General features: G+C 42.5%; 14 protein-coding genes across 14 annotated transcripts; 7 read left to right on the forward strand and 7 right to left on the reverse strand.

The window, feature by feature from the left end:
• Positions 1-267: 267 nt before the first annotated feature.
• On the reverse strand, positions 268-1,980 carry K450DRAFT_261206 (uncharacterized protein). Its single transcript, XM_051592279.1, has 5 exons — positions 1,637-1,980; positions 1,383-1,545; positions 1,203-1,309; positions 982-1,124; positions 268-888 (listed from the first exon to the last, which is right to left on the reverse strand). Exons 1-5 carry the CDS (start codon positions 1,803-1,805, stop codon positions 361-363), a joined length of 1,110 nt encoding a protein of 369 aa, XP_051440556.1. The 5' UTR covers positions 1,806-1,980; the 3' UTR covers positions 268-360.
• Positions 1,981-2,846: 866 nt separating this feature from the next.
• Positions 2,847-3,245, reverse strand: K450DRAFT_261208 (uncharacterized protein). Its single transcript, XM_051592280.1, has one exon. It carries the CDS (start codon positions 3,218-3,220, stop codon positions 3,008-3,010), a length of 213 nt encoding a protein of 70 aa, XP_051440557.1. The 5' UTR covers positions 3,221-3,245; the 3' UTR covers positions 2,847-3,007.
• Positions 3,246-3,640: 395 nt separating this feature from the next.
• K450DRAFT_261214 (uncharacterized protein) lies at positions 3,641-4,834 on the forward strand. Its single transcript, XM_051592281.1, has 7 exons — positions 3,641-3,698; positions 3,764-3,863; positions 3,949-4,029; positions 4,099-4,218; positions 4,304-4,334; positions 4,399-4,498; positions 4,564-4,834. The coding sequence occupies exons 2-7, from the start codon at positions 3,807-3,809 to the stop codon at positions 4,730-4,732; spliced, it is 558 nt and encodes a 185-aa protein (XP_051440558.1). The 5' UTR covers positions 3,641-3,698; positions 3,764-3,806; the 3' UTR covers positions 4,733-4,834.
• A 609-nt stretch (positions 4,835-5,443) lies between these two features.
• Positions 5,444-7,278, reverse strand: K450DRAFT_157105 (uncharacterized protein; the record flags this gene model as incomplete). The annotated part of the gene is made up of 9 exons (XM_051583982.1): positions 5,444-5,642; positions 5,689-5,798; positions 5,878-6,102; positions 6,163-6,422; positions 6,488-6,561; positions 6,632-6,780; positions 6,853-7,022; positions 7,106-7,121; positions 7,192-7,278. Coding segments are annotated over 9 exons (1,290 nt in total), but the record flags the coding sequence as incomplete, so codon positions are not given.
• Positions 7,279-7,539: 261 nt separating this feature from the next.
• K450DRAFT_261218 (uncharacterized protein) lies at positions 7,540-9,617 on the reverse strand. The gene is made up of 2 exons (XM_051592282.1): positions 9,541-9,617; positions 7,540-9,465 (listed from the first exon to the last, which is right to left on the reverse strand). The coding sequence occupies exon 2, from the start codon at positions 9,314-9,316 to the stop codon at positions 7,595-7,597; it is 1,722 nt and encodes a 573-aa protein (XP_051440560.1). The 5' UTR covers positions 9,317-9,465; positions 9,541-9,617; the 3' UTR covers positions 7,540-7,594.
• A 368-nt stretch (positions 9,618-9,985) lies between these two features.
• Positions 9,986-10,543, reverse strand: K450DRAFT_261220 (uncharacterized protein). Its single transcript, XM_051592283.1, has 3 exons — positions 10,370-10,543; positions 10,208-10,298; positions 9,986-10,136 (listed from the first exon to the last, which is right to left on the reverse strand). Exons 1-3 carry the CDS (start codon positions 10,453-10,455, stop codon positions 10,062-10,064), a joined length of 252 nt encoding a protein of 83 aa, XP_051440561.1. The 5' UTR covers positions 10,456-10,543; the 3' UTR covers positions 9,986-10,061.
• On the reverse strand, positions 10,263-11,974 carry K450DRAFT_261221 (uncharacterized protein). The gene is made up of 5 exons (XM_051592284.1): positions 11,843-11,974; positions 11,267-11,773; positions 10,773-11,191; positions 10,386-10,633; positions 10,263-10,298 (listed from the first exon to the last, which is right to left on the reverse strand). Coding segments are annotated over exons 2-4 (882 nt in total). The 5' UTR covers positions 11,729-11,773; positions 11,843-11,974; the 3' UTR covers positions 10,263-10,298; positions 10,386-10,632.
• A 487-nt stretch (positions 11,975-12,461) lies between these two features.
• Positions 12,462-14,037, forward strand: K450DRAFT_284248 (uncharacterized protein). The gene is made up of 2 exons (XM_051593501.1): positions 12,462-13,076; positions 13,171-14,037. The coding sequence occupies exons 1-2, from the start codon at positions 12,524-12,526 to the stop codon at positions 13,932-13,934; spliced, it is 1,317 nt and encodes a 438-aa protein (XP_051440563.1). The 5' UTR covers positions 12,462-12,523; the 3' UTR covers positions 13,935-14,037.
• A 181-nt stretch (positions 14,038-14,218) lies between these two features.
• On the forward strand, positions 14,219-15,900 carry K450DRAFT_261232 (uncharacterized protein). The gene is made up of 7 exons (XM_051592285.1): positions 14,219-14,385; positions 14,466-14,482; positions 14,592-14,883; positions 14,951-15,038; positions 15,097-15,240; positions 15,322-15,533; positions 15,600-15,900. Exons 1-7 carry the CDS (start codon positions 14,243-14,245, stop codon positions 15,826-15,828), a joined length of 1,125 nt encoding a protein of 374 aa, XP_051440564.1. The 5' UTR covers positions 14,219-14,242; the 3' UTR covers positions 15,829-15,900.
• A 39-nt stretch (positions 15,901-15,939) lies between these two features.
• Positions 15,940-17,654, forward strand: K450DRAFT_261237 (uncharacterized protein). The gene is made up of 6 exons (XM_051592286.1): positions 15,940-16,243; positions 16,546-16,671; positions 16,758-16,938; positions 17,015-17,189; positions 17,253-17,339; positions 17,413-17,654. The coding sequence occupies exons 1-6, from the start codon at positions 16,099-16,101 to the stop codon at positions 17,560-17,562; spliced, it is 864 nt and encodes a 287-aa protein (XP_051440565.1). The 5' UTR covers positions 15,940-16,098; the 3' UTR covers positions 17,563-17,654.
• On the reverse strand, positions 17,401-20,085 carry K450DRAFT_261239 (uncharacterized protein). The gene is made up of 10 exons (XM_051592287.1): positions 19,871-20,085; positions 19,623-19,795; positions 19,520-19,562; positions 19,378-19,451; positions 19,180-19,308; positions 18,914-19,119; positions 18,438-18,834; positions 18,228-18,357; positions 18,082-18,144; positions 17,401-18,009 (listed from the first exon to the last, which is right to left on the reverse strand). Exons 1-10 carry the CDS (start codon positions 20,046-20,048, stop codon positions 17,819-17,821), a joined length of 1,584 nt encoding a protein of 527 aa, XP_051440566.1. The 5' UTR covers positions 20,049-20,085; the 3' UTR covers positions 17,401-17,818.
• A 13-nt stretch (positions 20,086-20,098) lies between these two features.
• On the forward strand, positions 20,099-22,325 carry K450DRAFT_261246 (uncharacterized protein). The gene is made up of 8 exons (XM_051592288.1): positions 20,099-20,571; positions 20,648-20,844; positions 20,911-21,064; positions 21,127-21,386; positions 21,494-21,736; positions 21,810-22,051; positions 22,112-22,226; positions 22,292-22,325. The coding sequence occupies exons 1-8, from the start codon at positions 20,182-20,184 to the stop codon at positions 22,299-22,301; spliced, it is 1,611 nt and encodes a 536-aa protein (XP_051440567.1). The 5' UTR covers positions 20,099-20,181; the 3' UTR covers positions 22,302-22,325.
• Positions 22,326-23,135: 810 nt separating this feature from the next.
• On the forward strand, positions 23,136-24,182 carry K450DRAFT_261253 (uncharacterized protein). Its single transcript, XM_051592289.1, has 3 exons — positions 23,136-23,205; positions 23,275-23,883; positions 23,939-24,182. The coding sequence occupies exons 1-3, from the start codon at positions 23,176-23,178 to the stop codon at positions 23,975-23,977; spliced, it is 678 nt and encodes a 225-aa protein (XP_051440568.1). The 5' UTR covers positions 23,136-23,175; the 3' UTR covers positions 23,978-24,182.
• K450DRAFT_261256 (uncharacterized protein) lies at positions 24,183-26,398 on the forward strand. Its single transcript, XM_051592290.1, has 6 exons — positions 24,183-24,237; positions 24,269-24,270; positions 24,379-24,603; positions 24,677-25,440; positions 25,497-26,043; positions 26,107-26,398. Exons 3-6 carry the CDS (start codon positions 24,526-24,528, stop codon positions 26,242-26,244), a joined length of 1,527 nt encoding a protein of 508 aa, XP_051440569.1. The 5' UTR covers positions 24,183-24,237; positions 24,269-24,270; positions 24,379-24,525; the 3' UTR covers positions 26,245-26,398.
• The last annotated feature ends 83 nt before the right edge of the window (positions 26,399-26,481 follow it).

Genomic DNA, 26,481 nt, shown 5'->3' on the forward strand with positions numbered 1-26,481 from the left:
ACTGGAGCTGGTCTCCCAAGAAATTTTTACCCAGTTCGCTCTTGTGACTGCTGGAGTAGTACAGTAAGACTTATCCTACTGTCGATCAAAGGCACCAAAGGGATCTCAAGCTTTATAGGACTGTAGCCGGTATGTAGTGCGTTAATTGTTTAAAGGATGCATACATTGTAAACGTCGTTTTACTACAGGATTCTAACGATATTAGGTGGGTTTACACTGTACGACTGGAGAAAGGTCCAGCTCAACGCCATAACCATGTTCATTAAATTGAATGCCAATGAATCAATCATATATTCTGTAATTTTATTTTCTTAGAATGATAGAGGTATATACTGTACACACACTATGCTAAGCTATGCTTTAAGCAGTAGTGGCCTTGAAGTGATAAACTCTCTCATCACCTTTGAATGGAACACCCAATTCCAAAAGCTTGTTGAAGACCTTTGAAAAGTCAGTAAAGAATTTTTCTTCGCTGTCAGCATATTCGTTGAAGAACTTCTTGAAAGCCTTGTCATTGTACATGGCGATTTCAGCGGGAAGCATCATAACATCAGGGTTCTTCTTGTCAACCCATTGTTGTGCACCACTGGCCTTGACAGTCTTCTTTACCCACTTGCGGTCACGAAGAGCCTTGTAGTATTCGTTAGTGAAGACAGTGGGGGCCTCTTGCCAAGGACCTTCGAATCCGGAGCGGTCAGGGTGGCAACGGCCGAGAGAGTGGGCACCAGCCAAAGCAACAATCTCTTGGTCATCGAAGCCCATACGGTAGAAGATGTCACGGATGTGACGTTCACCTTGTCCAGCATCGGGCAAGCGACCATCAGGGGTGCAGGACTTGCCGTCATCAACATCTTGACGACCGGGTCTCCAAGGGATAGTAGGTCCACCCTGCATTGCATCACATCAGTGAACAAAGTCGTGATCACATGTTAGTTGGTTGGTGTTGGTAAGAAGTCTGCTAAAGTTGTCAGGGTCACTTACCAATTCTTGGACAGCACAAACACCAGCAAGAGTCCACAAGTCACCATATGAAATTTCAGGGAACTTCTTCTTGATGGGTTCCAAACGGTCACGAGCAATAGCAAGGCCGTTGTTGGCAGCGTGGAGGGCTTCGGGTTCGAATCCTTTGTGACACAATAAATTACATTTAAAACCAAGCTAAAAGGCTTTTGTAAGCGACAAAAAGTTCAAAGCAAACTTACTCATAGTAGCACCATTGCTTCCACCAGTCTTGGTTTCAACATCGTAGGTGCCACTTGCGTGCCAAGCGAGACGGACAAAGACGGGACCGAGAGAACCATCATCGTAGCTATGCAACTAAGTTAAATACTGTGGGACACAAATATTGTACACCCGGACCTGCGCATGTTTGATACACTTACTCGTTATCTTCCAAGATATCAGCAATAGCCTGATACACTTCCTCATAGTCAAGGGGCTTGGTGTCCAAAGACTTGGTCTCCTTGGCAGCAGCAGGCTTGGTCTTGACATCTTGGGTAGTGCTGTAGTAGTAATAACCTCCAGCGGCACCGAGAGCAGCGAGACCTAATGGGGACAAATTCGTTAGTCGGACCATTATTTGGCTTTCGGTGTTTTCCAATTTACCCCGGACAACAAACCCACTACCCCTACTTACCTAGGAAAAGACCTCCAGATCCGCCCTTCTTTTGTTCGCCAGTGGCATAACCACGAGCAAATTGTGGGGCAATACGTGCGCGAGGAGCAGCGGCGACGCTAGCAGTGGCGACGAGGAGAGTGGATCTTCTAGCAGCAGTGGTACGAGCGGCGCGTAAGAATGAGGCCATCTAATAGGCGATAAGGAGATTAGTATTCAAAGTCTCTTCAAGTAGTTCGCGTATCGTCTATGTTTATTTTTGACACTCACAGTGAGAAGAAAGAGAGTAGGGAGAAATGCAGCAGCAGTTCGAAAATTGACGCATGTGCGCCCGCTTTATATACCAAGCCCGCCCATCACGCTCAGTACTCTAGTTCCCACTGTCGTCTCAAAATCACGGTCTCACAATGATCATCCGCCAATCAGAGCAAAGAATGCATAAGTCTTCACTGGAGGTCGTCAACCTCCTTACTCCCTAGAGCATTTCCTACACTTTTTCATGAAATTCTGTTTTAATTTTATGAAAGAGAGCATTGAACAACTTTAGGAACATGTCATTCCCAATCGGTTCCTTGATAAGAAACACAAGGATGTCAGTTTTCAGAAGGACATCACATGATGACTAATAAAGTTTGCTGTGCGGGAGTTCAATTGCTTACCAACTGTTACCGAAGTCAGTTCAGCCTGTCAGCGTTCGTTGTCCTTAGAAGCAACCAGCCAATAAGACAGCCGACTTATAGCATACATTGTCCAATGATATTGTGAGAAATGATTTGGCACCGTCCGCTCAGTCGCGTATTGTATTTTAAATGCAGCGTACTGCTACCTTTTTATGCCTTTCCAAAAAAAAAAAGAAGATATAACTAATGATGGTTTCCAGCTTATGGAAAAAGATGTCATGCATAGTGGTAAAACCATGATAATTAAAAGCTTTTGACGCTTGTTCGTGGATACCGTAGCAAGTAGTACCATTATCCAAATCCTGTTTTCCACTGCCGGAAAAGCCCTGACCACACAAGCCACGTCTCCTTACGTCAAAGACGTGGCTGTACCAAAAGTCCGATCCGACTGCATGTCCATTATATCCACGGTACCTTTCATCATTGTCGTGGTCATTGCAGGCACTAAAACTTCTTTCTCACATATGATGTATTTTTGGTTTATGCTGGTTGGTTTATTAATAACTGTGGAATATTCCAAGTTACGTTCAAAAAAGATGCTTGTATGTTGAGCTAGAATGAGAGGGGGTGTCTATATTTAAAACGACGAACAATTATACAGTGTTTATCTATGTGCAAATGGAAGGAGGGTAGAAAGGTAATAAAATGGAACTATAGTACATGTTAGACGGCTGGCTATTTAGTAGTAACCAATTAAATTGATAGAAGCCTCTCATTCAATAATGCGAGCGATTGTGAAGCGGTAGCCATTGCTTGCGCATACATAGCATGCTGGCGCATTGACGTAGACTTGACCGCCGAATGCTCTTACATGGACCCAACCAGCGGCACCAACGTAGAACAGTTTTTCAATCGCTTGGCTTGTAGACCGGTCGAAATTGACCCAATGCGAACCAGAAGCGTACACCCATCGTGTATTGGCCATTGTGAATAATAAGTTTGTTTTGAAGTGTTTTTTTAGATTGTTGTATCGAAAGTCTTGTTAGCTTTCCAAAGGAATATAACGTTCAAAGTTGATGGAGTGAAAACCAACTCGGTTTCAGCCTGGTTTTTATATAAAATGAAGAGCAGGATGCTGCGGAAATGAGAGCTGCTTGGTTGCCAGGCAGTGTGGCGCGTGCTCGCCACTACCTAATTAATGCCAGCTGTGGCTCGCCATTTGTAACTATTTTTACATGAGCAAAACTGAGCATTCCTATCGAGCGGTGGCCGAGTCAAATGACTCACTATGAAATCTTCAGCTTTCCTTCCTTTCGGTGCCATTTAAAGAAAATGTAAGCGAAGTACTGGTAGGCTCATTATTTGCAGAATAGCTAATATTTGCATGTTTTTGAGTCAATGGATAGGGGGGGACACTTTGTTTCCGGCGGAGGTGGAAAAGAACAGCATGGCATCACATTTTTGTAGGCGTGTTTCAGGGTGATTTTTTTTTTTTATTTCACCACCTTCCTCACATTGCATTGCAAAGGGATTGTCTTTTCTGCCCATTGTAGTGTCATACGCAAGTCAAAATGAACAGCTTAGCAAAGCAAAACTTTACTACATTAGCCGAAGATGGCATCAACAGTGTAAGTCAATCGCTCAGCACTTTGGTCGCTAAGCAAAATACTGCGTAACATAACGTGTCGTATTCTGTCTAAAATTCGTTTCTAGCAAATTCAAATAGAACAAACCGCAAGTCAGGTGTATTTGGCCGCAGCTGCGTATTTTGCTAGAGATAATGTCGCACTCCCTGTAGGCGTAGTCAATTTTATGCATGCCACGGCTACCCATGATCACATTTTGACACTGTCTTCTGAATAGGGCCTTGAACGTTTTTTCAGAGAGCAAGCCCACGAAAACCAAGAAAGTGCACAGTACTTAATTGATTATCAAAATACTCGTGGTGGTCGCGTTGAGATCAAACAGATTCCAGAACCTAACGTAAGTCGAGTCCCTAAGGGACAAAATGAACTTTTAAATCTCTCATTGACCTATCGGCTGACAAGTTTACCCCACACTTCTTCAGACGGAGTGGACCTCGGCTATGAATGCTATCGGTATTTGATCTCTATCTATCTTGAGCACTACGTAGTAACTTTCTAATGCTCGACCTTTTTGCAGAATCAAGTTTGTCTTTGGAAAAGGATGTGAATAAGGCTTCGCTGAATTTGACAACTCTTGCTATTGATCAAGCGGATCCCCATTTTTTCCACATTTTAAAGTAGGAAAATCATATTTCAGCCCTTTCGAAAATTGATGATTTAACCATCACTATGTTTTAATTAGGAAACATTCTTTGAAGCATCGTGTCCAATCTATTGAAGAGCTTGCCAAGGCCATAACTCAGATGCAGCGAGCAGGTGGTGACGGTCTTGGCTTGTACCTCGTCGATCAGGACATCTGGAAGCATGGTCATTTCTCCGTAGGAAGGCTTGGCCTAGGTGGCGAAGATTAGATCCGGAAGGAAAGCTTTGCAAACATGGCGCAGGCTCTCACATTACATTGCCACACTGTAATTCTCTCATCCACATCCGTATTCACCCCCCGAGTAACTTGTTTCTTTCAAATCATTGTGATTTTACGCCTTACGTCCCATAATTTGTATGATACCATTTCTTGAAATTATAAAAAGTAGCATGGGTATCGTTTTGTTTTCAAATTAACCAAAAGCAAGAGCGCAATTGCATTCCCTTTGTCCATGACGCATTTGGTCACCGTGCCTCACGTGGTCACACATATCGGAAAGATGCAATATGTCGTTGATCATATAATTGCTTTTAAAACACATTCCACGTTGCACCTTCACTCCACACTGTGGACTGAATTGTATAGCCATCGATAAATGAGTCCACGTAGTAAAAACAAATTAGATTACGTTTAATAATGGGGCGATGAAAATTATTAATTGGAAAAGGTGCAGTAAGAAAAGAGACAAGAAAGTCATTATTTGCACAGCAGAAAAACGCTAAGCCTGTGACTCGGCGTCCGCCTTATTTGCGTGCTCTACCTCCTTGACATCATCAATTTTCTTGTCCTCATCGGCTGTATTGGCTTCACCGGCGGCCGTGACCTCGTCGTTGCCAAGCTTGTCATGCTCAATACGATCCTGCTGATCTTGCTCAATTTCCTCGCTGTAACCCGTGGTTTCCTTGGTGGTAAAAGCAACCCAGTAGGCGCCAGGGAAAGAGATGAAGATGAGGACCCAGCAGGCAATCAAAAAGTGGAGGTATGGAACATGAGAAGCATCGACCTTCCAGCCTGATGCGGCGCCGGCGTTTTGAAAAGCTTTGAAAAAGCCGGTATACACACCCAAGGTCGCAGGTTCGTTGGAAAGTGTTCCAAGGACCCAATATATAAATGTTTGCCTGTTGAAAAGAATAAATAATTGGCACTCTAAATTTTGTCGACTACAACGCGTATACATACCACATGCTATCAGCTAGACCAAAGCAAATATACAAGACAAGCTCGCCACCATAGTGAGGTCCACTGGTTAAATCCAAACGATCTTCAGCTGGAAGCTGTTCAGGATATTGACACATAATAAGTACAAGCTGCGATGTGTATGCATTAATCAAATATGAGAGGCTAGGAACTTACGCCAGTGCTGTATATTCCATACTGTAACTGAGATATCAATGCACCAATCCAGACAATGTTGAAGAAAACAAACAAAGTAGAAACACCAGCAATGGCTCTTGTGCGGCGGGAAAGTCTCTTCGAATCCAAAAGACGAGAAAAGATGACGGACCCTAACATCTGACTGCCCCAGTAGAGAGCTCCGTTCAAACCTCTAGTGCGCACATTGAAAAGTGCTCCGTTGACCTGACAGCGTCATTAGAACATGACCTTAGTTACGTTTCATGTAGATGAGTGAACACTTACTGCGTCGAACTGGTATGAATACACAAAGTTACTGGAATAGAAAAATGGGATCAAGGCAAGCAATTTTGGGTTGGCAAATCCGGCTTTGAAAATAGCGAGAGCGTCCACGAACAAGCTTTTGAGAGAAATGTTTTTTTCGTCCTTGTGAACAATCGCAACACGACTTCCATCCTTTCGTACAACCTTGTGCCTAGGTAGCATGAGAAGAGCAAAGCATGCACCGACAATCATTAAAATAGTGAAGGCGATGTAGGTTGAGTCTGCCAAATTGGGTTGATTGTCAGAAAAGGGTCTCCGACTGTAGTTATTTTACAGGTCCACTTACCGCTCACTTTCCCAGCAGTAGAGTTGAAATTGATCCCGAAACTAATGATACTTCCCAGGAATCCTCCAAGATTGCTTTTGAAGTATGTGTTACAATTCGTTATTCCATGACCGCTCATAAGAATTGAAAGGTGTTTTCACTCACAAGATGACCCAAAAAATGGCAATGGCTTTTCCCTTTTCTGCCTCTACAGGATAGGAAATCATGATAGAGCCTTGGCAAATCCAGAACATTTGGGCACCAATACCTAATAGTGCACCAGCAGCAATACAGAAGCCTCTGGATTGAATGTGCTAAAGGGGTGGGGAAAATCAGCTGGTGTGTGTGACATCACATGAATCAAAGCATAGCGACAAACAACATACACCGTATGCCCAAAGCGAGCCCATATACAAGGGATAAGTCAGTCCACCCACAAACATGGAGTAGTTTCCAAGGTATTTGAAAGTGAGCGGGGCAATAAACAGGGAACTAAAGATACCCGCGACATAGAGCGCGACGTTGGCATTGGCAGCAACCGATGGATCAACCATACCTTCCAAGTAAAGTGTTTGTTAAAAATTTATGTACTGAATATTTTAGTTGTGTATGCATCGTTTATCAAAGGCACGGCCATACCTGCTGCACCCATTCCCTGGTAAAAACCCAAGTTGTCAGTTTGCATGTTTTACAATTTGCAACATATAAAATGAGCCGCCACATACCGTGATGGTGTTGTATAAACCTGGCAAGCAAAAAGCCACGAAGCCGACCATGGCAACTTGTGTCATCGGCCGGCTGTACACCTTCATGAATCGATTCATTCTGTGACTTTTGCAATATCAAGGTCCAGAAAGAAAGTACAATCCTTAAACCCAATTTATTTGCTACTTCCGCTTTATACCAACTGAGTATTTTATTTTTTTAAGTTAGGTCTATTCCCGGTGAATGATATGAGAGCCGACTGATCGGTCAACAAGGTTTCAAACGCCTGAACATGGACAAATCAGAGCCCTTTTGGGGTGCCAATTGGTATGCTATCATGACTCCATTTCATTCTCAATATTGGATGGCTTTAGGTAATGGATTCATTGAACTATATATGGATGGTTTATTGTATGTTAAAAATTAAAGTAAAGAAAGCGCTGCAGACATGGCAGCATTATCCACCACCACCAGCTTATCTAATGAAATTCCTTCTTTGGTCAGGGTCTGTATAACACTCTCCTGGTAAAACGAAGAGCCAGTCAAAAGCCCCCCGCCGAGAACTAGTGTATCTCCTTGCTGTATGACATATTGGGCAATTCTTGATAAGTTTGTCGCAGCGTGTGTCAATATCTCCAATGACGTTGTACAACCGCCTTCTTGAGCACATGCTAGTACAATTTGAGCGAGTTTGACTATGCGAGCCTTGCGACTTGATTCATCTCCATCATAAATCGATTTGATAAACTGAACTCGGTCAGTACATCCAAGTTCACTTAAAACTCGCTTGCTGAGTTCAGTTGGAGAGCATCGCTCATCGATGACACTACCAGTGTGCTGAATTGCGGCTCGGCCAATGTCCCAGCCACTTCCTTCGTCGCCGACAAGATAGCCCAGTCCTCCGCTCCGTCTGATTCGTTCTCCTGAATCAGCATATCGAATGGCGATGGAGCCTGTGCCAGCAATGAGAACAGCACCTTCTTTGCCACCAAGGCCAGAAGCTAAGAGGTCGACATCATTTGTCACTCTGATTTTGGAGTCATCAATGACGCTAAATAGCTTTGCCAATTCTTGTTTGAGATGGTTTTGAGATTCAATGGCATCACAACCGGCAGATCCTATCCAGATAGCTTCAAAATTGGGAAGGCTACCAACTGAATTGCAGGCCAGACGGGTGACCTTCTCGATATTAGAAATAAACACAGATAATGGTGTAGTAGCAAAATTGGTGGAAGGAATATTGCTTTGTCCAACCACGTTTCCACTTTCATCCAGGCTGACAGCTGCCATCTTTGTGCCCCCGCAATCGATTGCAATATACCGGGCTTTGGATTCCAATGGCTTCTCCTCTTCTGTACCATTCGCAGTGGATACTTGCAATTGCTTCTGCTCTTGCAACGCAGACCTTAGAACGCCATTATTTCTCTCGAGTAACAGAATGGCATCTGCAACACTGAGTCCTGTCATACAGACGAGAATGGATAATTTAACTTGGCCATTGCATGCTTGCATCAGCTGATCGATTTTGGCATCATCCATGACGATGATATCCTGGCTGCCCGGAAGATGACCCTCAGAGCCAACGGCCATTTTCACTATTCTTCTCGATCTTGCGATGAGTTTTTCATTTGAGGCTTTGACATCCACCATAAGATTACCCAATGTTTTCCCCAATCTAATCATAACGCCAGTTGACAGCATATTAAGTACTAGTTTCGTGGCTGTACCTGCTTTCATTCTGGTCGATCCAGTTACAACCTCAGGGCCGCATACAGGGGAAATCATAATATCCACAGCTTCTTCTAGTGCAATACCTTTGTTGAATGAAATTCCAACCGTCAGGGCATGGCGCTTCTTAGCATGCGCAACGGATCCAAGAACATATGGTGTTCTTCCCGATGCTGCAATACCAACCAGAGTGTCATTTTCGGTGAGAGAGAATTGCTCCATGTCATAGTCTCCTTTCTCGAACGAATCTTCTACACCTTCAGCAGCTTTACGAATAGCAGCATCGCCTCCTGCCATCCAGCCGATAACTTGATCTGGGTCAGTGCTGTAAGTTGGTGGGCATTCTGAGGCATCCACTACTCCGAGGCGTCCACTGGTACCACAGCCTACATAGATGAGCCTTCCGCCTGCTAGCATGCGTGGATATATTTGATCAATGGCCTTTGAAATAGAATTGAGTTCCTTCCTGACAGCAACAGGGACATACGCATCTTCGTCATTTATGATCTCAAGCAATTCGCGAGTTGAAATGCTGTCAATGTTGGCAGACTTGGGGTTGGCCTGCTCTGTTGAAAGAACAGTGAGAAGCTTGGCTAGAGAATCGGAAGACATAACAGCTAGAAGAACAAAAATACACCTACCTTTAACCGGACCTTGATCAAATTGTATCACAAAACATCACGGCCAAGTGCGAAACCTTAGATTTTGGACCCTGAAGCGCAATAGGTTGCCTTCCATTGTCCGCCAAAGACCTAATTTATTGCTGAACCGCGCTTTCAATCTCGCTGATATGTCGTACGAGTAACTGAACATGGTTTACAGTTCTCCCAAGGACTGGTTTATTACGAACGCGCCTTTGTTCAGTATACGCTTTTCGTCGCCAGTCGAGCCACTGACGGACAAAGGCACTTTTTTGCCGTCTTTTATCCCTTCTTCATTTGATTACTTTTATTCGCTTTCATTTGATAATCTACATGAAACTTCTACAATCTGAGTTTCCAATGGGTTAAGCTCTTTTTTTTTTTCTTTCTGATTTTTGGACAAATTGACTTTGGAGAAGGAGCGTACTGGAGGAGTGACATACAGTACAGTTTAATTATCTTACAGAGGATCCAACTTGAAAATATCAAACAATGTCAATAGAAAATAACTGTAACTCGTTCTATCGATATTCTTGGATTCGTCGCGATTGCTTTTGTCGCACTTTTTCATATCGGTACATCAGATTTGCAATATCCTGTTCGCAACACAAACATGAACAACGTGATTATGCATATTTCCACCCAAAGAAATGGCGATGTGACTAACCTTAGCAATAACAAAGAGGCAGCCTCCAAGTACATTTCGATGAAAAGGTTCAGGGAATATTCGACGCACTACCTTCATGTGATAAAGGCAACTGCAAGCAGAGCAAAGCATATATAAATTCATCAGGTCACACATGGAAAGCGCACACCACAATGTACGCACCTGCCAATCATACTACCTATTGCTGGCCAAAGCAAAGCGCCAACAACAGTTATTCCAACATCGCGAGTGTCTCGGCCGATCAACATATCAGGTTCAATATCATCGTATGGTTCGTGGCCACTCTCCTCTGACTCAAATGAGCTCCGTCGTCTTGGTCTGCCGTGGATTTGCTCCAAGGTTCTGGCTCTGGATCCATCTCTGGATCGGACGAGTTTGCGAGAAAGATATTGGCGGGCAATGGAGAAAATGTTATTGTACAACAGCCTAATGTTGGAATCGATAGGGAGTGAGGAAAAATTAGCGTAAATAGAAAATAATTATCTTGGTTCAATGCTGATTTGTTTTTTTTTTCCTTGGTGTGGGAGAAAACGGGGGGGGGGGGGGGGGGACTGGAATGGTTAACTAAAACCAAGGCAAAAACCCAACTGTTACAGCTGGACTAGGTGGCCAGCCGATACGCATCTGCTGTGGACCGCCCGATGCTCTTACCATCAGCACTGCAACAAAAGGTAGAATACCGTCGGCCCACCGAGATCTGGAGGCAATCAAAACAACTGGGATCATTGGGAGACCCACCCAGGTTTTCCATGTCCATACGCCTGGCTGACCTAAAAGCCGTTCACCCTGTTTTGGCCCAAACAGAGTTAGCACGGCATATGCTCCATACGTTGTTGAAGAGATTAATACGGAGCATGTCAGGCCAAGGACGGTAATGTAAGGTGCAGCAATATGCACTGCGGCGTCTGCTTTCGATAGTATATACAATGGTATACTGACTCTCTCTACCAACTGATAGGGAGTCGCACATTGTGGACAGAGGACCTATTGAACGTGCTATTAGAGGATGTGTATATTTTTTGACTCGGGTGATGATTATTTTTGTCAGCGGTACGTTACCCTACGGAAAGGCTGTCCCTTTTGATTTTCAGAGATCCAGTTCAAAAGACATTCCTCGTGACAAATTAGAGAGCATTTGCATGGCTTCACCCACTTGCCCTCAGAATCTTCCTCTTCGCCAAAGCATATCCAGCAACGCTTTTCTTCCTCTTCGTCCTGTTGAGGTGTGGTGATTACGGGTTGTGGCAGAGACAGGACTTCCTCCTGTACAACCTGAGTTGCGTTAGTTGCTTCGGTATAGGTAGATGGCCTAGGAGCCAGTATGGTGGACGATGAAGATGAAGTGGTGGATGAGGTTGATGCGTTAGAACACACAGAATCAGCCAAATTATTTTCGGCTTTGTTGATCCTCCATTGAACAGTTCTATTGACAATATCGTCTTCGGGGTCTTCTGTTGTTATGATTGTATATGTACTGGATGATTCGCGGTTATTTCTTGAACGCTGCTCTCTTTGTGACATGTTGGCATGTAGATTTGACAGTGACGAAGTATCCCAGTGATAAAGCTGAAAAGCTCGTGGGGGGAAATCAGCGCATTGGCATAATTTGAATCTCCGACGCCATACAATACCCACATGCTGTCCATCAACTCTTTCACAACTTGTGTAGCGAGACAGGAGGAAGTTAATAATTTAACGTCACCTTAATTATTCCGATTCGTACATCACATTTCTGTATAAATAAATCCTCATTCTTGTGGGTCATCACTGACCGGCCGGTGTAACTCTCAAGCGGTCACTCACGGGACATCATGGGTGGTGTGTTCATGGGGTTAGCTCTAGCAAACAAGGCAAGTTGGAGGTCTGGAACATGGGTCAGTTTCTATACCTTCGTTCTATCATTGCTTTTGCTTGTTTATATCGACATGGTTCATACCTAAACAAATTCATCGCCGTTCCACCAGTCGGATTGCTTGCACCTGCGTGGGCAAACATCCCCGATGCACCGTGGCCACCCAGTCAGCTCGACCTTGAACAAATTTTTCCTTGCTGAATTTTGGGGAAGGCTTTGTGTTCAGGTCATTCGTTTGCACCTAGTATACCTCTGCGCGTAGTACCTGAAAAAGCAAAAAGAGAACTTTTTTTTTCCTTACGTCAAATAAAGCCATTGTCCCAAGCGTGCATCTTACATGTACTGACCCAATATTTGTATCCCTTCGCAGAGTATATAAATACAATTCTACTATCCCACGATTCCCCTTCCATACTTTCTCTTACACTTTCTTTCACTTCAACTTCTTTTTTCTATTCAGTTCAATGGGTCTTGATCGCTTCGAATCAACGTATGCAGACTACTATGATACAATTGTCGGTCAATACAGAATCAAAGAACCCATCGGCTCAGGAGCATATGGCTGTGTCTTTAAAGCTGTTCACGTATTCTATGGTACATGGCACGCTCTCAAGTGTATACCAAAAGAAAGAGAAACAAGATATCAACATATAAAAGAAGTGAACTTCCACACCAGACTGTCTCGACATCCTCATATTGTAACTTTGGAGAAGGTCATCGAAACAGCAACCGAAATATGGTTAGCTTTGGAACTTGGACAGTGCGATTTGTTTTCATGGATAACCGACAAGCACTCTTTTACTCTCAGCGAGCAATGCATAAGGACAATGTTCCTACAAATAATAGATGCTGTTTCTTATTGTCATAGCCAAGGTATCGCGCATAGAGACATCAAACCTGAGAATATCTTAATATATGACAACGGAACCACTTGCAAGCTGGCCGATTTTGGCTTGGCCACCTCGGAGGAGCAAACCGATGAATTTGGCTGTGGTAGCAGTTTTTACCTTTCGCCAGGTAAAGTGTCATTTTTATTTTTTGAGATTTAATCGTATGATCATCTATCAATCTCACTCACTTTCATTGAACCGTTTCTTTTGCCGATGTTTAGAGTGTCAAGGCTCGTTTGATACGAAGTCGTATGCTACTAAGCCTAACGATATATGGTCTCTTGGAATTATTCTCATAAACCTCATTGTAGGAAGAAACCCTTGGAAGCAGGCAAATGCTCGAGATCAAACATTTGTAGCTTTCCTCAAGAAGCCGGACTTCTTGAAAACAGTTTTGCCTATATCCGATGAAGTCAACGATATTCTCTTAGGCATATTCAAATTAGACCCAACTCTTCGTCTAAATATACAAGAGCTACGGAGCAAAATCATTGGTTGTAGTCAGTTCAAGCGTCCAGCTTCTCAGTTTTCCAAGAAAGCTGCGTCAGCTCGTCCGTCTATTGCTACAGTGGCTAATTTTGATCAGTCCGTGTCAGCTACTCGTTGCAGTAGTATTCGATCAGATGACAGCTGGAGCTCCTGTTACTCCGATTTCAGTGGACATATAGACGAATCTCCTTCTGACCTTGCCAACAACGGCAAGCTGGTTGATGCCGATCCAAACGTGACCTACCGCTCTACTAACGACTCGTCACTGGTTGACGGCCCTTCCCGCAAAGACTCTTTAGGACCGTCTTTAAATACTGTATGCTCGGTGGCGTCCAGTGCCAGTGACGGTTCAGAATGTTGCACTCCTGAGACCCAGCTTAAATCTTTGTTATGGAGTCATACCACCATACAGAAATATGAAGACACCGTCCCTGACGATGAACGCCTGAAAGACATATACACCGATACCACCAGTGCTTACTGCTGTCCGCCATGATACCCTTCTTGATTTTTCACATAATGCATATAGTTACCGTTAGCTAACAGATCACACATCCATCCATTAAATAATTCATCAAAATAAAATAAAAATTACAGAGGTTTATGACTGAATACTTGAGGGCAAAGGAAAGGCATGGCCCTATCTGATTGGATGCTGACCAGATGGAGATTTCGCTCAGGCAGGGCCGCCATTTCCAATTTTGGTCCGCCCGTAATGAAAGCCGAAGGAAGACAAAAGCTTGAAAACCGAGCTGCCACCTTTACATCAGCCCTACCCATTCCTTTCACAAGTTCATCCAGCCAATGTCCGTAGAAACGACAAAATCTCTACAGCCGTCCTTCATCAAGTCGCTACTACAAGTCTTTGCCAATGAATACATACTGATCTTGTCGTTGATCTTTGGAGGTTGCTGCAGTAATGTGTTTGCGCTGGAAATCCTGGTTGGGTAACTTACATTTCCTTTAAACTTCGTTCAACGATATATCTTCTACACTATTTGATATGCTGATTTGATCCTTTCTATAGTGATGCGCCAAAAAGTGGTATGTTCCTGAGCAATATCGTCACAGAGACAATATGAATGCTCAATTTGGCATGCCTTGAAATTAGCGTCTGTGCAACGTCTTGTTCTAACTGCTAATATTACTACAGGTCAATTAATCACTCTCGGTCAGTTTATCTTTGTTGCTTTCGAAGGCTTGTTTCATCATGTGCAATGGCCAAGCGCGTCTGGATGCTGGTGGTGGCCAACTTTTCTACCATCATTAAAACCTCGCGCTGTACCCATACAGCGATGGTTCATCTTGGTCGTTATATTTTACGTCGTCTCGGCTTTGAACAATATTGCTCTCGGCTACAATATATCAATGCCGTTGCATATCATCTTCCGGAGCGGTGGCCTCATTGTAAACATGTTTTTGGGCTGGTTATTGCTTGGCAAAAGGTATGTCGTGTTTCATCTCGTTTGAAAGTCGCAAGCGGATTTACCACTTCTGCTGACGGATATTCAGATATTCAACCGGACAGGTGACGGCAGTCATCTTGGTTACAATAGGAGTTGTTTGGGCAACCATCGCTTCAACTAAGTCTGACAGCAAGGTAAGCATCCTTCCATAGTTCTACAGTATACAAATCAACGAGCCAACAAATTTTGCAGAAAGAGTCAGGGCCGTCGTCGAATTTTGCTTTGGGAATATTGATTTTGTCGATTGCAATGGTGCTTTCTGCTGGCTTGGGTCTTCTGCAAGAGATTACTTATCGCAAATACGGAAAGGCTTGGAGGGAGGGTCTATTTTACACTGTAAGTATTGAAGATGGATGTCAGAAATAAGGGGACCGTGCAACTGGAGATATGTTTCTCATTCTGGCATATTTCCTTTAGCATGGACTATCACTTCCGATCTTTTTGTTTTTTTACAAGGACATCTGGAATCAAGTTCAGATTTACAATCAATCACCTTTGGTTTCCCCGCTACAGGTGGTTGAGAAACTGCCTTTCGCCAATGACTTGATCTCAATCATACCTACAAGCATTTTGGCTTCGTTGCAGATGCCAAAACTATGGTATTATCTCATAATGGACGTTTTGACCCAGTAAGTTACCATGGAAATGATGAAAGTTTTGTCAAAAATATATAATAATGGAGACATTGTCCACAGATACGTTTGCATTTCAGGGGTTAATCGAATGACAGCCATATCCACCTCACTGACGCTAAATTTAGTGCTTAATTTGCGAAAGTTTACATCGTTGGTGATATCTATCGTGTATTTTAACAATGCATTTGATATGGGAGCCGTTTTTGGTTCAATTCTGGTATTCATTGGTACAATTCTGTATACCCAATCTGCATCCAGACCGGCAGCACCGGCTAAAAAGTCGCAGTAATGAGTCAAATAGAGAGATATTAACAATAATCAAACTCAATCAATATACATTATAATCTTATTTCATATCTTCAATTTTTTTTTACGGTTATCTTGTTACCGAAACTATCTCCTCGGGCTCAATCCTGATGATGATATCGGCTTGGTCGAGACTACTGCTGTGGAGGTTGAAGGTCCGACCAACGAAAATCACAGCAATGCGGTCACCAGCTTTTCCGCTTCAGGCTCCTCTGATAACTGCTTTTCAACACTCACCTTTCCCTCAGTGCCGATGTCAGAACAACAAGCTCAAGAATACATACAGCAAGCTGAAAAGAAGTTGAACGGATGGGGCTGGTTTGGAGGGGGTAACAAATACGAAGACGCTGCCGAGCTTTATGCCAAAGCCGGAAACACATTCAAACTTGCAAAGAGATGTAAGTAAACCATTTACTGTTAATTGGGAGCCTCTCCGGCAAGGGTGTGATTTCGATGCCATTGTCCAAACCTCAACTCGCCAATCGACTGTTTCTGTATTGTCCGATTACTTTTCTGCCGGGTATTGTGCAGTGTCATTGAACGACTTCGGAGACTAAGATCGCAATCGGCTGTTAGTCCCTTCAAGGGAGCCTTGACAACTGAAGTTTATACTATATCCAACCAACTGTACGAATGCAGAAAGGACAAAAGATAATAACTAGAATGATATATCTCTAACACTGATTCTATGGCGTTTCAGGGATTGATGCAGGTGATACTTTCATGAAGGCGGCAGAACTCCATAAAAAAGTCGCAGATTCACGTTTTGAAGCTTCTCGCGATTACGAAAACGCTTCAAAGTGCTATAAGAAGTCAAAGCCAGAAGGTATGATGAGAGGAAGAAAGAAGGGTTACTCTTTTCTAGCAACTTGTGTGTGGTCCAACTTACCAACCTGAAATCTTCATATATAGCTGCCGTGGGAGCTTTACTGGAGGCTATAAACATCGATAAAGAAATGGCAAATTTCAGAATCGCTGCTAAACATCATAGTGAAGTAGCAGAGATTTACGAAAATGATCTTGTCGACTTACCTGCTGCTCTCGATAACTGGGATAATGCCGCTCAACTGTATCTTGCAGATGATTCACCAGCGTATGTGTAGCCTTCCAGGTTATCTTTCAAAAATTACGTGGCCTAATATTTGTTTATTATTGTTTTACCTCTACAGAATGGTCAGCAAGTGTACTCTCAAGGCTGCACACCTCGCTGCTGTACTTGGACAGTATGATAATGCTATTGAGAAGTTTGAAAGCGTTGCAGCTGCTTCAGTGGACAACCAGTTGACGAAGTGGTCAGTTAAGGAATACTTCTTGAAGGCTGGTCTTTGCCAACTTTGTACAGGGGTACGTTTTTTTGATTATCAATGTCAGTTTGTATGTTTATGGATGTGGTCTAACAGATAATAGGATACTGTTCGAGTTCAACAAGCGTTGGAGAAATATTGCAATATGGATGTATCTTTTGAAAGCACTCGAGAATACGAGTTTTTGCAGGTATTTATATCAGCACTGTTTTGCAATAGTTTGGATATCGGAAAGGCCCATAGTTAATAATACTATTTAATAGGACATTCTTGAATGTGTCGAAAACGATGAGGTCGATCTGTTCACACAAAAAGTGTATGCTTTTGATGAAAAGACTAAACTGGACAATTGGAAAACCAGTATTCTTCTCAAGATTAAGAAGAGTATGGCAGAGGAGCCTTCTCTAATGTAATGGAACTTCCCCAAATGACATGTATCATATTATTATCTACACCAGAAACTCGTTCAGTTCTGTTGCTTCGCTTTCGTTACCTCTATGCCAAATATTAGTTGAAATATTTTACAGTAACAATGTTTCCAACTTCTATAAACAAGCAGATTCACACACGTAATCATATAATGAATAGTGTCAATTTATGAAAAGGCATAGGTATATTTGCCAACTGTGTTTCTACAAGTACACTCTAATTAAGGATATCGGCCGTTCACTAGTTCTCCACGGCGACCAGTCGAACATTATCGCTAACACGCTCCCTAAGCCATTGGTTATCATCTCCATTACCAGCATTGCTCACGGTGATGATGCCTTTGGCAAGATATTCTTCATTATTTTCTTCTATGTGATCCAGCAAGTAGTTGTAGTTGACCATGATGGAGAATGATTCGGCAATACCTTTGTCTGAAAATATTTTGGGATTACTTTTGCTGTGACCGACATGGAAATATGATGTATCGTTCGGCTATATATTACCTGAGGTATCTGCCATCCAATTCAACTGGTGAGCGCACGCTCCGTTTCGCAAGTGAAAGTTTGCTAGAAACGAATAGAAAGTAAAGGTCAACAGGGACGAACTCTTCAACTGTACGTGACAGTGTTTTGTTGGCATATTAACGTACCAACTGGATCCAAAGCAAAATTGCCGCGTCTCTCAGAAAGCAAGTACTCTGCACACAGGCGCATTAAAACCGGCTTAATCGCTGATGACTTTGCATTATCGTGAATCCAATCGTTAGTGTCAACAATTTCCTTTTTGCCAAAGTGGAGTATTCACGGTTAGTCAAATCAAAAAATTTCTTTAGAAAGATCTGTAACCTCATCCTACGTACCTGGATAGATCCGACTGTAGATATGCTTTCAAGCTCTTTTCTGATGTGTTCATTGACTTGAACTTGGTGTCGTAGCCATCCACGGAAGCCTGGTATTGGGCTAAGCGTAGCGAAGGTTTTAATCTGTGGAAATTCCTTTTTTAAGTCGCGCACTACTCGCTTGATTAGAAAGTTCCCCAGATTGATTCCACTCAGACCACGCTGAGTTGTAATAGAGTAAAACGTCGCACATGAAATTTTTTGAGCGTCTTGATGTATAGATAGGTCTTCCTCCGTAAGAATGCGCTGGATGGATGTTGATATGGAATCCACTAGTGCAACTTGTACAAAAACGAGAGGCTCTGTTGGCATATTGTTGAAGAAAAATCCAAAAACTCGTCTTCTTGGGCCAACTCGTCTACCATCCACAATAGGAAAGTACCAGTCATTACACGTGTGAAGACAATCGAATATGGGGGGCTGAACTTTAGGCTTACCTCTTCATGTCTTGCCAATCTTTGACCGCATGTACCGCCTCATATTGTCCAATCTTTTCTAGCACTACAGCAGGGCTCTGCCATGTAATCCGCTCAAGCTTCAAGAACCCAAATAGCCAATTCTGTAGTTTGGCTTTGATACTAGCATCTAAAGCCATCAAATGTCCAATGGCATCTTGTTTATGTTTGAAAGAACCTATCGTTTGCTACAAATGTAATTTAATTAGCTTATTCGCACGTTTTGCATTTATCAAGGCCATACTCACCAATAAATCTGCACGCATGTCTATAAGAAATTTCATTCCTCCCGGTAACTGATTGACTCTATCAAAGAATGTACTGTGAAGCGGATCTAGGCTATGTTTTAAAGCCAATTCCGTCCTCCATAGCTGGGACTAGAGTTAGAACAAATTAGTAAGTTGTACAATTAGTTTGGGGTAGTGCATCTAAGGATAACACGTTACTTCAGATGCTTTTGCGGAGGATGCTAGTTTCAGGTAGTTTTCGGACGCTGCGACCGTCTGTTTTCGATCAACACCTGTATAATATTATCCCATCATTGAATATCAGTTTACCAAACATTGCGTGAATTCTATAAAGGCTTACCAAAATCACGGACAAGGATTTCAAAAAACTTGATTTTCTCTTCCTATTCAACGCCCTTAGTAATTTGACACGATCAAGAAATCCTAACCATCCAGCAACCTACTTGATCCAGTCCTTCATAGAGTTCACAGCAGGCTTTTACAACAACGCTTGGCATAAGGTCTCCTTTCACCGGTGAAGACGTATCTTCGGAGATCACCGTACTAAGTAGCTTTTGCATAAATGCTGTGTCGCGTATGGCCAGCTTGGAAGTAGTAGAGCTGAAAGAAAAGAAGCCTAGTAGAAAAAACTTGTGAGTTACAATATATGGTGCATTTTGTGGTTACGTTGGGTGAGTGCGTGCCACTTTACCAGGTTCTCGCACATAGTTGGATATAATATCCCAGTAGTCTTCCACAAAGCGTAAAACGTTGTTGGGCGGAGGAGGTTCCCGAGCGCTAGACCAGTAGCGAACTGTCGCTGGCATTCTATTCCGTACAGCTGTTTGTCTAACGAGACGTGCAATGGAGTACATCTGCCGGTGAGTCATGGTCCCCAGTCAGCGTGGGAGAAGGAAGGGAGTTAGCCGTACAGAAATTTCACAGTACCAAAATCAAAAATCATCATGTAGGGAAACTCAAGCAGCGCTATTTCAGCCTTCCTCCGCAATCCTTTGATTCAATATGGATTCGATGGATACTTCAACACAACCTATAGAAGCGTCCCCGACAGCAACCAATGTTGCTACATTCACTCCTCACCGGCATTCTCTTCCAGCAAATCAGAACATGGCTGTAAACTCACAGACATTCTCCGGTCGACCGAGGACTCACAACCGTAGGATATCGGACTATTCAATACATACGCAGCCTCCTGCTGCATTCACCAATCAACGCTCTGCATTAAGTCCACATCAAATCAGACAGCCTCGACTTCGCATTTTGCCTACTCAATTTGAGGACACTGCTTCACAGGACACTGCTCTTCCCAAGACTTCCCTCGCAGGGTTTCGCAAAATCGAAGATGGTGCAGCTCAGATACCCAAGCGCAGTACTTCACCACATCACGTCACGGTACTTTTTTTTATTTTAGTTAAACACCATGTGTAATAGTCTGTTCGTTGATCTAACGTTACACCGTTCTACGTAGCCTCTCCAAGCCTTAACTCTACGAATTAGCGAAACTTTCTCTGCTATCAACCCAGCCTACAATTATAACCCCGGCAAGAATCCCCGTCGTGTGTTGACCAAGCCAAGTAAGCCGGCCAAGAATGAAGGCTTTGATAATGAAGAGCACGATTACATCTTGTATGTGAATGATATTCTTGGCGCAGAGGAAGGACAAAGGTATACAAAACTTGCAGCACGTGCCCTTTACATTATTTGAACTAAAAAGTACAATGTCTATATTAGATACCAAATATTGGATATTTTGGGAGCAGGTACCTTTGGCCAAGTTGTGAAATGCCAGAATTTGATGACGAAGCAATTGGTTGGTGTAAAGGTGGTTAAAAACAAACCTGCTTATCTAAAGCAAAGCTTAATGGAAGTAGATATACTCAAACATGTAAGGATGCTTCATGGATAGATTTATTGCGGTCAAATATAGCTGACAAAATTTTTCTCAAGCTGAATACTAAAAGTGATCCAGACGATCAGCATCATTTGCTTCGACTTTACGATACATTCTTTCACAAACAGCATCTATGTCTAGTCTTCGAGCTGCTATCAGTCAACTTATACGAATTAATCAAACAAAATCAGTTCAAAGGCCTCTCAACGAACCTTGTGAAAGTCTTTGCCACTCAACTATTGGATGCATTAATCATACTCAAAGAAAATCACATCATACACTGTGATCTCAAACCAGAAAATATTCTGCTCAAAAAGTAAGTTTTGGTGTTGAAAGGCATAACCTGGGGGCCACAAAATGTTTCATATCATCAGTGACTTATGCATATGAATTTTTTTTTGTGATTCACTTTATTCTGAGTAGCTTGGAATCACCGGCTATTAAGATTATTGATTTCGGATCAGCGTGCCACCAGTCCAAGCAAATTTACACCTACATTCAGTCACGGTTCTATAGATCTCCTGAAGTTCTTTTAGGATTGCAGTACACCACCGCAATTGATATGTGGTCATTTGGATGTATCATTGCTGAACTTTTTCTTGGCTTGCCATTGTTTCCCGGAAGTACAGAGTATAATCAGGTATCCCGTATTGTCGATACATTTGGGTAAGTGTTACTTTCATCATATCATGTTGTGGTCTAGTGCATACTTGCTTACAGTGGTGGTTGTCGACATTAGGGTACCTTCCAATTACATGATAGAGAAGGGAGAAAACGCACGGCGCTTTTTTGAAAGAACAGGTGATACCACGGGGGATCCTAAAAAGCGATTTGCTCTGAAATCAAGAGAGACATATGGTCGAGAACAAAAAAAGACAGAGCTGGCGGGTAAAATGTACTTTCATACTACAAAGTTGAAAGACTTGATTATGGAGTATGCACTGCCACGTAAGGGAATGAGTGATCAAGAAAAAGATCGTGGTAGGTGCAATTTGGATCAACTGGCTCTCCAAATGCAGACGTCTAACGGAATACGCACAGAGAAACAAAATCGTTTAGCCTTGATCGACTTTCTGCAAGGCGTATTGAAGCTTGACCCAATCGTTCGATGGTCTCCCCAGCAAGCAAAGAATCATCCATTTATTACCGGGGAACGGTTCGTTGGTCCATACCAGCCTGATAATATTCGTCGAATGCCAGTCTTACCAGATACCGCATTAGCTACTATTGAGAACACGGTCATGCCTGCGACTTCGCAAGGCCCCATCCTTCCTACAACTCAGCCTGTAATGTCAAGTTCGAGGCTACAAGACAATTTCAACTCATCTTCAAAGTTACGACCTCGATCGAAGACGTTTAGCAGCACCTCATCATCAGCTAGCACGAGCAGCCCTAAGCATCGAACACCAACCATTGCTGGGGCCATACCAGAAGATGTCGCACCGCAGGCAATATCAACAGCGACAGATGTAGAGAGGAATCTCCAATGGGCAAATGATACTGGTAGGGACTCTATTCGATACCGCAATAGACATGGTGAAAGTTTCTCCGGATCGACCGCTAGTTTAGGACAAGAAGGACTGAAAAGAAGGTCGACCCATGGACCCTCAAAATCTACTGCAATTTCTGACAGCAATTTAAAGCGATCACCGAGCGATGTTAACAGGGTAAAGATAGACGATACGGTACGCATACAATATGGTGACGACTATCGATATGAAAACACGGATCGTATTACTAGAAGGAGCCAGGAGACAGATGTCGAATCACAAACAAAAGCTGGTCGAAGAAATACTGGTACCTACTTGGCGGAAGAGCCACAAGGCTTGATACCACTGCCTGACCGACAGCGGGATCTGGAGGAAGGAAACGCAAATATGGATGAATCCTATCAAGGCAAGCAAGGTGTTTCAGACAATATAGGTTTACATATGGTCGGTGGCCTTCTTCGAAGGCGAGCTAGTGAACGCTTATGATTTACATACCCTGTGAAATTTTTGTTACGGTTGCAGTTCTGGACAATTAAAAAAAAAAAAGTTTAAAAAATTGAACTTTCCTTTGAGTCATTCTTTCGCATTCGAAATTCACCAGCAACTTGATTTAGCATGGCGGATAGTTTGCAAAGCCTTTTGGAAGTAAGCAATTCAATATGACCTGAGTGTCTTGTAGTTTAAAGTCATTAAAAAATATTGACGCCAATGTAGACGTTGCAACCGTCGTTGTTAGTCCTTCAAAATCCAAATTCAATAGACCGAACAGCTAAGCGCCTTGCCATTGGTAATTTACGAGAATGCGGAATGGGAAAACTCAAGGATCCTGAGACTGCTCGAGACTTCCTTCAAAATACGCACACTATATTATTGAACTGCATATGTCAGGACCGCGTCGAAAAATGCCGAGAACAATGTCTGGAGTTCACATATGACGCTTTTTCATATTCGTCTGATACAAGCTTTGCTCTTGCAGCCACTCTAGAGTTGTGCAAAAAGAGAGTTCTTATTGCTCCGAAAATGAGAGAGCCTGAAGAAGAATCAGAGGAAATTCGGCTAGGAATTGTGAGGCTATTGAACCTTCTTTTATCTAAATGTTCAGCGCAAGCTATAAAACCGGCTATAGCGGATGATATAGTACAAGTTGTTCAAGGTTGTATCAAGGACAAGTTTCCCGATGTACAAAAGGAAGCATGCTGCGTGCTACTGACGATAACGGAGAGAAAGTCAAGCTATATTGGATACTTTGGTGACAAGATCACGAAAGCAGTAACCCCCATTTTACGACATAAACATGCTATCCTTCGCACCTTGGGTATCCAGGTAAGAAATAAAAATCAGTCAATGCAATTTTTTAAATTTAAATCTGATGATTTAGTTTATTCACTATTCAAGGTCGTGGAACGTTTGGTGGTGACCAACTTCGTTGGTCTAAAACCGTTGGTGGAAGTGACCGAGGACCACGATAAATCCATAATGGAGACCTTATCCTATGACAATTCTCCCGTCGTGAGAGAAGCATTGGCGCGCTGCAATACCACATGGCTCACCACTTGTTCGCCAATAGATCGATACAAGTTCGCGGATGCACTTCTTCCGCTATTACTGACAGCAGCTGTTGATGACATTCCGACAGTACGGCAGTGTGGTGAGAAAGGGCTTGGCGACGTTGATCATGTATGTATCAAAGATATGCAAGATGCTGGCATTTTAGCAGCCACGAGTAACATAAATGAGACTACCTCAGTTGGTAAGATACAGCTTATTTCTTGTTCTATACATTATTGCGTACATTATCTCATTTTCAAGTTTTCAATAGGCCTCACAAATCTTATACATCATACCTTCAAGAGATCCCTTCATTCCATTTCACACGTCTTGTGTATTCCCTTCAATCAACAGCGAACACTTTCATTAAGTGCTCTACAAATTTTGCTAAAGTTTCCTTTGCAAGAGGACATAATAATGCAATTGAAGTTTATTGTTTCAACGCTTGCGACCGTGCGGGAGCTCGAAGTTCATTCGAAAGGAATACTGAATCAAGTATGTATACTAAAGATTAGAAGAAAAGCTTTAAATGAACATTATTGGCGACTAATGATGCATTCCTTGTCAGCTCGCAGATGCAATTGATGTTACTTCAAAAAAGATTCCAAAGTCATCTTTCTATCTCGACATATTAATTCCACAGATTTCGAACACACTCGAAGCTGATACACGTATGAATCCTTCCACTGCTATATGGCTGCTAGACCGATTTATAGACTGCGCAGCGAGAGATGCAATAAGCTTACATGAATTATCAAGAATTCTGGATCTTTTGAAAAGCCCAACGTTGTCAAAGATACTGCTGAATGAAGAACGGTACATGGAAAGTGCTGCCAATATATTGGACTGTGCAATACTTCACTGTATAGAGACAACGCATGAGCCATTAAGCGAGGAAAACCGGTACAAAATTGTTTTGGTAGCTTTACAGCTGATGGCATTATGCTCCATGTCAGGAAAAGACATAGCGATGGGTGTTCAGCAAGACAAGGTGACTATTATTGATTCCGTCAATACGAAGGAAAAATTAGTCAAAACTGTCATGATGCTTCACGGTACATCTCAGAAACCAGAGGATGTTTTTGTCCAGTACCTGCCATACTTTCTCGAAACCATTGCCAAACCTCGTGGAAACGCACCTGAAAAATGGAATGACGAATCCATATCTTTGCGAATGCTGGAAGTTATTATTATGGAAAGCAGACACAAAGTCATTGAAAGCAGCGATACTGTGAATAAAATAGTCAACGTACTCGTCAAATGCGGATCTCAACAACCTGATGGTAAAAATGGACGAGATACTGACAGCTCTGTCATAGGCGCAAGATTAAGGTATTTTTGGTTGCTCGCTCTATTTAATGAATACAATTCTAAAGCCTGATTTATAGATGTTTGGCCGTTATGACTTGGCTGTACAATATGGATAAAGACACGTTATATATCAAAGAACAGTCGTGTATCATTTTAAAGGAAATGATAGCATTGTGCATTGTTTCATCAGAGCCGCAGAATGGCTCCTGCGCTCTCAACATTCAACATCAATTGAGGAGGCAAGCGATTGTCTGTCTGACGACTGCTCTGGAAACGCAAAGTATAACGCCAGGTGACGATCAACAAGGTTTTATCCTGGATATTATAACCAAATGTCTTCAAGACGAAGATGAACAGACCAGGGTATTATCAGTTTCGGCAATGACAGCATTCATAAAGCAACACAACAAAATGGATGGCAAGTTTAGCGCCGAACTTGAAAAGCATTGCCTTCACAACCTATTATCGCGATTGAAGGACCAAAAACAAACTGTGTGCCTTTCACTTTACAATCAGCTGTCAGCAATATTCAACACTATTTCCAATGAAGGAATTTATGTAATAATCGATGCTTTAGTATCCCAAATAGAATATGTAGATGAGTCTTCTGACAGGCAATTGAAGGTAATATTTTGTTCTCTTTTCTACTGCACTCGGTGCTATTACTTATCAAACTTGAAATATCAGACTGCTTTTATAGATTGTCTGGACGCTCTTTATAGTCTAAATTCAACAAGGCTAATGGAGGCGATCAGAGACGCTCAGCAAGTCAGTACTGAACCTGACGCATATCAAATGCACATTGATAGATTGGCATCACTATGATAAAATTTATGATATTTGTAAATTTTGCTTGTAGACGCGGCAGGATATACCCTTGAGACTTTCCAGTCTATTGACAATTAAAGAACATGTGGATTTTCCAATACGGCATTTGAGTCACCGAAGCTTAAGAAAAACTATCATAATATATACACGCAAAGTATCTCCTTTATATTCACTCATCATGTTTGAGATATGTTTTGGGTATGTTCAAATGTGGACTTCATGAGTGACGTCGGA

This window comes from Umbelopsis ramanniana, assembly GCF_025399195.1.
Source record: "Umbelopsis ramanniana AG unplaced genomic scaffold K450scaffold_86, whole genome shotgun sequence".
Lineage (NCBI taxonomy): Eukaryota > Fungi > Mucoromycota > Umbelopsidomycetes > Umbelopsidales > Umbelopsidaceae > Umbelopsis > Umbelopsis ramanniana.